Here is a 9,806-nt window from a genome sequence, read left to right as displayed (position 1 = left end):
CATGGCTGACTTCCAATAAAACCTTATTTATGGATACTAAAATTTGAACTTCATATGATTTTCACATGTCATAAAATATCATTTTCCCTCAACCATTAAACACTAAAAATTTATCTTAGCTTGTGGGTTCTACAAAAATAAGCAGCATGCTGAATTTGGGCCATAGTTTGTTGATTGTTGATCTAGATCACTAAAAAAAAATCACCAATAGTCCAAAGAAATCAAATCAAAGTCTGATTTGTAGAATTTGTCAATTTCTATGGTCTAAATACTCCCACCAGGCCAATTTCAAGTTACTGGTACGATGCCAATAAATGTGAAGTTGCACCCAGTAGCATCTCATTCTATAGTCATTTAGTCTTTCCACCATACAGACACAGTAGACAAAAAGAAACGTAAGAACATAGCTAACAGTAACATATTAAAAAATTAAAAAGTAATGAGTTTTAAGATTTTATTACCTTCATTTGTAATACAATTTCTAATTATGAATTTATGTAGTTTAATTTTTAATAATGGCTATGTTTTACAACTGGCTCATGAAATTCCTGAAAAAGTTAACAACTGGTTCTTGCAACCAGTATGAAGCTGGCTCCAGCACGCTCTGGTGCTGGGGACTCCCAGAGGACTTCAGCCAGTGGAGTCGAATCTTGCACACGGGTGTCCTTATTTCTAGTGCACAGAGCCCTTGAGACTCAAGTTCCTCATTCTCCACAAAGTGAGGGTGAGCCCTTGAGTAGACAGCTCTTCTGAGTTCTGACCAGCTCACGGGCACCCCTTCTCTGGCCCTAAATCAGGTCTGTCAATTCTCTCCCATGGAATACTGGGATTCAACTGAGAGGTGGCCAGTTATTTTTGGCTGTGGCTGGAATCGTAAGATGTAAACTCCAGAGTCATTGTGGCAGAGAAACAAGAAAGGTAACCTGAAAAAAACAGGGGGATGAATCAGATACACATGGAGTATTATGGCTTTCAGTTGTACTGAGATGGGGGGATTTCTTTAGCTGGACAAATCCTACTTCAAGTGCCCAGTTGTCCTTGAACTCTATGGGCATACTTTTGAACTCAAGTCTCTCTTTTTTTTGCTTAAGCTTAACATAATGCTTTCTATTGTGTGCACCCAAAAGAACCTTAACTAATGAGTTCTTCCAAACAAAAGTAATTCTGCCCTTTCCTGAATCCCCTGTATTCTTCCTGGCATTCAGTTGTTTATATGCACGTATTGTCTCCTCTATAGCTGTTGAAGATATAAATACAATATTGTTAATGCTGGAGCTCCTTTCACTTACTGGCTTTGATGGAATAGGGTAAAGCATAAGAAAAATAAAATCTATAGATATCTTTAAAGATAATTAAGATAAACTTAAAATATTACCTCTTTCCTCCAGAATATTACACATCTGTTTGGAATGACAAGACATATTATACACATGGGACAATGACAGCAAAATGCAATGACTCAAGTCACTTATTCACCACACCAGGAGTGAGTCCCAGAAAGGTCATGTGCACAGCAAGCTTTCTATAATTATTTGTGGAATGAAGAGACGAGGCAGTGAGGTAAGTGCTGAAGATCTAGAAATAACCAGAACTCAGTTCCCACCCTGGGGGGGAATTGGACGTCCAGATGTGAGCACAGCCATGGGTCAGGTGTCATGCCAGATGTTGTGCTTTCTGGGTGTACACAGGGGAAAGCACCTTGGTGCGTACCACAGGCCAGGCCCTGCTTGAAACCTGTAGAAATTGTAATTTATTCAATCAACAATCTATTCAGTTGTTAAGGATATTCACCTTCCATAACAACAGGATGAGACATGTACCATTATTATCACCGGTTTTACAGATGGCAGAAACCAAGATACAAAGAGGTTAAGTAACGTGCCCAAGGTCATTCAGTTAGTAGGTGGCGGAGCCAGGGACACCGGCAGGCTGACAACAGAGCGTGTGCCCTTAAATACTGAGCTATGCTGCTTCTCCATCTTGTTTGTGTGTGCCAAGCAGTTTGGTGGGAGGGGGACTTTCACTTTCATCCACCCTGCCACAGGGAGCAGGCGAAGAACATCCCACAGATGAATTCAGACGTGCAGAGACTGACAGGACCTGGAGCCATCGGGAAAGAACTTACAGAGAAAGTTGAACAACGAAGGACCTCTCGTAAGTCATCAAAGTGTCACCACCAACACGATCACAGTGTCCTCTCAGGGTTGATTTGAAAAATCCCCGTAAACTAGAACATGTTTTTCTGGACTATTTTTATGACTTTCTTTGTGTGTACTAAATATCTGCAGATTAATTTTAGATATTGTTAAATGTCGTAGGAGACTCAACAATTTTTTCAAAGAGAAAACCTCATTCTCCTTGCAGCACAAGCAGGAGCTTGGGGAACCCCACATACATTTTCATTGCTCTCCTTGGTTCTTTAGTCTCCTGGGAAGCAGGTTAAGAGTATTGGTGGGTGTTTTCCGTGCTGTCTTTATATTACTGTTTGGGAAAAGCCATTTATACCAATAAATAGCTAACATTGGAGCTCGGTCATTTTCCTTTTCCCCCAAGCCCCAGATCCTCCCTTTCTGCCAAGTGTGGCCCTGGGGTAATGACCCCTGGGGACCCCATGATCTGGCCGCCCCTTTGCTCTGGCTTCTGGCTGGGTTGAGCCAATGCAGACACCAGCGGGAGACGGGAATGGCGAGAGGTGGGTTTTCTCCCCCCCATACCCCCCTCACTGCTTTGCGACCCACGGCAAGCCGAGTCCGCCTTCTTCTACAGCAACACCTCGTGGTTCTTCCTCCGAGCCTCGGCCCCCACTGGGCTCCGGCACCCCCTCTTTTTAAGAGTATTTTTGCTCTCCCTGGGCTCCAGATCCCCAATAATCCCTGTCAATTCCCTTAACCTTGCTTTCTAACTAACCCCTTCCTGGCCTTCCCTTCAGAAATTCATCCAAGAGGCTTCTTGTTTCTTGTGGGGCTCTGGCTGGTCCAGAGGTCATCACCGAGCAAAGTGTCCTAGGTCTGTGTCCAATTCTCCTGACTGTGGCTTCAAGGCTCCAGGTGACTTGCCCACCCCTGGGACTTCAGATCTTACCACTCTCTACTTGCTCACTGGGCTCCTCTGACCTGGATCTTGTTTTGGTTTCTAGAACACGCCTCTGGGCACTGGCCGGCCCTTCTGCCTGTCACACCCCACCCGCCAGTCTTCCCACGATGGGCTCCTTATCACTTGGGCTTAATGGAAACGTTTCCTCAGTGGAATATTTGCTTTACACCCTCCTGACTACTCTTCTAACTGCACCCCGTGCCGACTCATCCCGTCTCCCTGCACCCTCCTGCGTTTCTATTTCTTTGTACCCCTCAGCACAAGCTGAAATTATTCTGTTCATTTCTTAATTTTCTTGTTTACTCTTTTTCTTTCCGCATTAGAAAGTAAGCTTGATGAGAACAGAGAAATCTTATAATGTAGCTTCGTATCTGCACATGGCCTGTAGGAACACCTGGTATCTAGAAAGTGCTCAATAATTACTTTTTAAAAGAAAGAATGAAATTTCAGTAGGAAATGCATATTTGCCTTACCATACCTTTCATTCTAGTACGTGGTTTTTTTTTTTTTTTTTTTTTTTTTGAGACAGAGTCTCCCTCTGTTGCCCGGGCTAGAGTGAGTGCCGTGGCGTCAGCAACCTCAAACTCCTGGGCTCGAGCAATCCTACTGCCTCAGCCTCCCAAGTAGCTGGGACTACAGGCATGCGCCACCATGTCCGGCTGAAGTTGTTTTCTTTAAAACTAACCCGTACCTCTGTCGCAAGCTTGTAAATAACATCGGGAAGTATTGCTAAACGCGGTCGATCCCTGAGCGACGCGTGGCTTGGGGTCTGATCCGCATGTGGACTTTGACTCCCCCAAACTTGACTCCTGGCTGCGCGCTGCCGACTGGAGGCCTCACCAGTAACGGAAACAGTCGAAGAACACGCACGGCGTATGTTCCATGCATTCTATGCTGTATTCTTACAATAAAGTAAGCTAGAGAAAAGACAGTGTTATTAATAAAATCACAAGGAAGAGAAAATATATTGCCTATTCATTAAGTGGCAGTGGATCATTGTAAAGGTCTCCATCCTCATTGTCTTCATGTTGAGTAGTTGAGGAAGAGGAGGGAGAGGAGAGGTGGCCTTGCTGTCTCAGGGCTGGCAGAGGCGAAGAAAATCCACATATGAGTAGACGCGTGCAGTCCACACCCATGTTATTTGAGGGTCAGCAGTAGAGTGTTTTCAATAATCTTTGCCACTCGTGTCAGACACTGTGGAGTTTATGTAGTGGTGTAAGATTGTTAGTTTAACATCACTATTATCTGTAGCAACCAGTATCCTTCCGTTGTGCAGACAGCTACTGCCCTCCACGTTCAAGCAGAGTTTTCACAGTTGTCTCAGACTCATTAAGTTCAAAGATATTCTCCCAACCTCGCTGACCCGGTTTGCCTTCAATGGGTGTCACCTCAGTCCTTCTCTCCTTCCTCTGATGCCCACACCAGAAAGAAAGGCTCAGTGTCACCCTCATTCTCTCCCTGACACCTCACGTCCAGCCAACCACTGAGTGCTGTCATTCCTCCTGGGCCACCCACTTCTCCCCACCCACTCTGCCACTGCCCGCTGTCACTGCCCCCTGTCGGGTGCCTTTATCTCCATCCTTGACCGTGGCCTCCTGGTCTCTGGACTGGCTTTGCTCCGCGCCATTCTCCTTACCATAGCCAAAGGGATTTCTTGCTAAAACACAAACATGATGCTGCAACACGTGTCCAATGGAAGCTCCTTCCTTCAACCTGGATCTGGACAGGATGGCATGTGAGGCCCTCCATGACCTGGTGCCACAGCTGCCAGAGCTCTCAAAATGCTCCCAACCCTGCCCGCCTGCCATGCGGGTCTTGGTTATACCTGACTTTCTTGGATGTTCAGACCTCTGGTCACGCTCCTCCCTCTACCATAGAGCTCTTTCCTCCTGGTACCTCCCTCGTCTGACATCAGCCCAGCTCGCTCCTGTCACTTCCCTCAGGGCTTCCCTTAGCTCCCCCCAACACGGGAAGCCTCCTCACACCACCGTCACCCCTGAGCTGGGCGAGGTCCCCTCCTGCCCGCATCCCCTGAGCACTCTGCCCACCCCTGCCTGGCCCTTCCTCTGCCTGGGAGCGTCTCTGTATTTGCCTGTCTTCTGAGTGGGGCCATATGCACTTGGGGCTAGGAACATGTCCTGTTTGCTTTGTGTCCTTAGGGCCTTGCAGAGTCCCTGGTTGTGGTGGCCTTGCAGGAAATAAAGAGAGAAGATCTCAAACTCCACGAATATCTGTCGGGCCTAGGCACGAGGACAGAGGCCGACGCAGAGAAGGGACACCCTCTTAGGGTGTTCTGGCCGTTGTAAGGGAAGCTCCACGCACAGTCCAGACAAAGGTAGCCCTAGAGACAGCCCAGGAACCCCGACAGCAGCACTGGAGGAGAGGCCTCCTCAGAAGTGGGAAGGGTCCTCTTTCAACACCCCGTCTTGTAGGAGGAAGGGTCAGGGTGGAGTGTCTGGCTCTGGGGCCCTGTGGGGCAGTGGTCAGTGCTGGGCACTGTAGTTTCTTGGAGAGCAGCATCAGGCCAAGCAAAATGAGGCTGGCTGGGCCTGGAGACCAGCCAGGAGGAGAGGCTGCCCCTGGGGAGGCAGAGGTGGGCGGGGGTAGAGCAGCCGCAGGCCCGGGAGGCTGAGACACAGGCAGCTGGCCCTGGAGGAGCATTTTCACCGAAAGCAGAGAGGACATCTGCTGCCGGGAGCACCCACCCTTGCCTCATTCCCCTAAAAACATTCCGAGAGAAGATCGATTTGGAGGCCATCTTTGTAAACCTAGTAGAGTTCCATGTTTTGGTACATTCAAGATTGAACATTTATCATAAAGCTGAGGGGACTTTGGTTAAAGGAAAAAACAGTTGGATTTTAAGCGAAATTCAAACGCGTATCATAGCTTGTGTCAAGAATTCTGCAAACCAGTTTGTGACTCAGATTCCCCTGAAAACTATTAAAACGAACAAACAAAAATTTCCTAAAGTCTATCCTTGGAGATTTTATTGAGAGGAGATCTGGGACAGGATCTCAGAATCTATATTTTAAAAAATTATCTCAGTTCATTTTGACACAATTGGTTAGGACCAGGGATTTAGGACTAGTGGTTTTATCAGCAAAGTGAAACTACTGCACCCCCTGGTGGCAGCATACCCCACTTGCAGGTTGTGCGCGCCCGCGCGTGTGCGTGTGCCTGTGCGTGTGTGTGTGTGTGTGTGTGTGTGTGTGTCTGTGTGTGTCAGAGAGAGATGGGTGGGCTTGCTGGCTAAAATAGTACATGATTTCTTTTAACTGAGTTAATTCTATTGAGCAAAAATTAATAACCGACTGCAAATGTTTTGGAAAGGAAGAAGAAGACCATTAAGTGAATTGGGTAGGAAAAGGCAAAAGAAATACCAACTTCCATCATGAAATAAAGCCAAGACCCTCTAAAGTTAGCATTGGATGGGGTTTCTCCTTTGTTTTTTTTTTTTTTTTTTTTTTTTGAGACAGAGTCTCGCTCTGTTCCCTGGGCTAGAGTGAGTGCGGTGGCGTCAGCCTAGCTCACAGCAACCTCAGACTCCTGGGCTCAAGCGATCCTCCTGCCTCAGCCTCCCGAGTAGCTGGGACTATAGGCATGCGCCACCATGTCCGGCTAACTTTTCTATATATATATATTTTAGCTGTCCATATAATTTCTTTCTATTTTTAGTAGAGACGGGTCTCGCTCTTACTCAGGCTGGTCTCAAACTCCTGACCTCGAGCAATCCTGCTCCCTCGGCCTCCCAGAGTGCTAGGATTACAGGCGTGAGCCACCGCGCCTGGCCTAAGGGTTTCTCCTTTTTGATAGAAACTTCAAGTCTTTTCTTGCCATCGTCCCACCTCTTTGGGGCTGTGCTGGCCTCGGGGACTCTTTGCATCCTTAAGACACTCTCACGTAAACATTGGCAAAGAGGTTCTTTACACAACTCTGTGAGAAAAATTCTTTAATCATGCACAGGGCATACCCGAGGAGACGTGAATGTAGAAAATATTGAAAATAGATGCAGTCTAAGGTAGAGCTTGTGGTCCAAAGGTCACAGCCCCAGGTGGCATTCAGGTGGCAAAGGTAGCCTCGTTTTGAGACTTCTTTTTCCAGGTGTCAGCTTGAAAATGCCATATTTCACATCCATTTTTTAGGAGTGGTGCCTCAGACATTAGACCCTGTGATGTCCCGATCAGGAGAAGCAGGACCCTCTTTCACGCCTACCCAGGTCCACACTCTTGGTTCCAATCTCCCTTTTAGGGCTCGAGCTTCCTTCCCCAAGCGGCTGGCCCAGGAATCACACCGTCTTTCCAGGGAGACTCTGCCTCCAATGGGGGTGCAGTCTGACCTGTGTAGCCTCAACAGTAAAACCAGGTTGAAATGCAACACAATCCTGTTTTCATGGCATTTGGATACCCAAATCCAGTAAAGAAGAGTTTCCATAAAGAAGTTTTGACACCTGGGCTGTTGGTTTTGCTTGTTATGTGTGTCTTATTTGTTTTTAGTACAAGAGCTCTGACTTCAACTTGGAGACAAATTACCAAGTAGCTACATAAAGAGGAGAAAGGAGAGAGAAGAAAGGGAAGATAGGGAGAAACAGGCAAAGACTTTAAGAAAGTAAAACAAGGCCAGATGCGGTGGCTCATGCCTGTAATCCCAGCACTTTGGGAGGCTGAGGTAGGAAGACTGCTTGAAGCCATGAGTTCAAGACTAGCCTGAGCAAGAGCAAGACCCCATGACTACAAAAAATAGAAAAATTAGCCAGGCATGGTGGCTCATGTCTATAGCCCCAGATACTCAGGAGGCTGAGGCAGGAGGATCACTTGAGCCCAGGAGTTCAAGGTTGCATGGGGCTATGAGGATGCCACGGCACTCTAGCCTAGACAACAGAGCAAGACTGTCTCCCCCACCCCCCAAAAAAGTAAGTAAAACAAAGGTGTGAGGACCCAGGTAGGGAAATAATGTTACAGGGACAACAATGGCAGAAAAGAAAGTGAAATGTAATTCAGTTCCTGCTGTGTTGCTACACATTCACCCAACAGTGCAGTGCAGGAAACAGACAGCCCCGTTCTGGTTTAATGTGATGCGGAGCCCTCCCTCTGGGATGAGATGCTAAATCCACTGGCTCCTTTCCGAAAGGCCTTAATGAGCCAGCTCAAGACTGAGGTTGTGTCTCCATTGGCCAATGGCAAAGTATGGAAAATTCCAGACAGTGGATAAACAGAAACCTTCCAATGTATTTGGCTTTGGAGTGCATGATATACGACGGCTGGGTTTTCGGTGGTGGATTTCCTTCCTAATGATGTTTTTCTTAGGCTAATAAGGCAGCCCCCTCTAAGTGCTGCACGGTTGGCTCCCCAGGCCCACCCCTGCTCGGCCACTCTGTTTCCTGCCACCTCCACCTGCTCCCACGGAAGCACATCCAGTGCCTACTAACAGATTTAAGCAGATAAGTGCGATTACGCTCCCCTTCCGCAAGGTTCTGGAACACAAAGCTGGGGACTGGCACTGTCACAACGAGGAGAAATAACCTCAATATTTATTAAATATATTGGTGTGTTAGCTCTCTCTTGCCTTATCTGTGTGACAAATGATGTTCCTGAAAATCAATTTCCTGAAAGCAAATGCACTAAAAATCAATTCACCATTATTTCTGGAATTAATGAGGAATCCCCCCTCAAAGTTTTTAGTTGTGTCTTGGCCTCTGCCCACGTCTCTGATGCTGCCATTTGGTACCCAAATGGGCGACTTTCCTCTGACTCCACAGGAGGCTGGCTGCCGTGTCTCCTCCGGCACACTTAGCCCTGCCTTGGTGATGGCTTTCTCAGCAGTATCTGCTCTGTCGCACGAGTGTTCTAGGGAAAGGACTGATCTCGCCTTCAAACACTGCTTAGGGGCTTCTCTCTTCTTGCCGATTTGTGCCCTGAGCTGCCCTTGCCACATTCCTGTACCTGCCTCCTACTTCTGCCAGGGAAGCTCATGTAAACCATTCTACCCGCTTTGGGGGATTTAGGATTGGGCCAGGGGTCAAAGTGGCAGCCAGTCCAACTGGTGATTTGGCACATGGGTTCCAGAGGGTTGGCCGAGGCTGTGGCTGACCTCTCGGTCCAGGCGCTGTTCTGTTTCAAGGTTGCACTGGGCTAACTTGGAAGTAGCTGTGCAGGGAGTGGAGCCAGGGTCTCTGCCCACAAGCACTTGGTGCCAGCACAGAATCAGCGAGTGCGTTTTGTTAGATCTCAGCAAGGGTTGGAACTGTCATATGCCACTTGCTTCGTGTCATTCAGCCTCAGAAGTGAGGAAGGGGAGGCAGAGTCCAAGGAACTTGGGGTCAGACTGCTCACAGAGGAAGAGGGGAATGGAGCAAAACTTTGGGACGTGAAAAAGATAACAGGAAGGAGAGAGAGCCACAGGGGGAGAGTCAAAGGGCCTCAGCCTTCGGGGAGAGGAGAAGGACCCCAGGGCAGAGCCCTCAGGATGCGCATTTGGTCACGGCACCCTCCTAAGGTAAATCTGGAGGAATTGAAAGTCCTGAAATTACTTCTTGACAGTTTCTTAAAGTAACATATATCTTTTAAAAAAAATATTTTAACCAATTTTAAGTATGCAATTCAGTGGCGTTAATTACATTCACAATGTTGTGCAACCATCGCCACATCCAGACCTTTTTCATCACCCCAGACAGAGGCACAGTGACCAGTAAGCAGTAACTCCCCGTTCCCATCCCC

The 9,806-nt window shown here is 47.5% G+C and overlaps 1 protein-coding gene across 1 annotated transcript in view; it reads right to left on the bottom strand.

Moving 5' to 3' along the window:
- Positions 1-784: 784 nt before the first annotated feature.
- The window catches only part of MKX (mohawk homeobox), an 86,145-nt gene continuing 77,123 nt past the window's right edge, over positions 785-9,806 (bottom strand). Inside the window, exon 5 of the mRNA XM_045533188.1 lies at positions 785-923. Coding sequence (XP_045389144.1) covers positions 850-923 — 74 coding nt within the window. The 3' untranslated portion in view covers positions 785-849. The remainder of the gene's footprint in view (positions 924-9,806) is intronic.

Source organism: Lemur catta, chromosome 1, assembly GCF_020740605.2.
Source record: "Lemur catta isolate mLemCat1 chromosome 1, mLemCat1.pri, whole genome shotgun sequence".
NCBI lineage: Eukaryota > Metazoa > Chordata > Mammalia > Primates > Lemuridae > Lemur > Lemur catta.
Note: the sequence above shows the minus strand (reverse complement) of the source record. Positions and strands in the feature narration are given on the sequence as shown.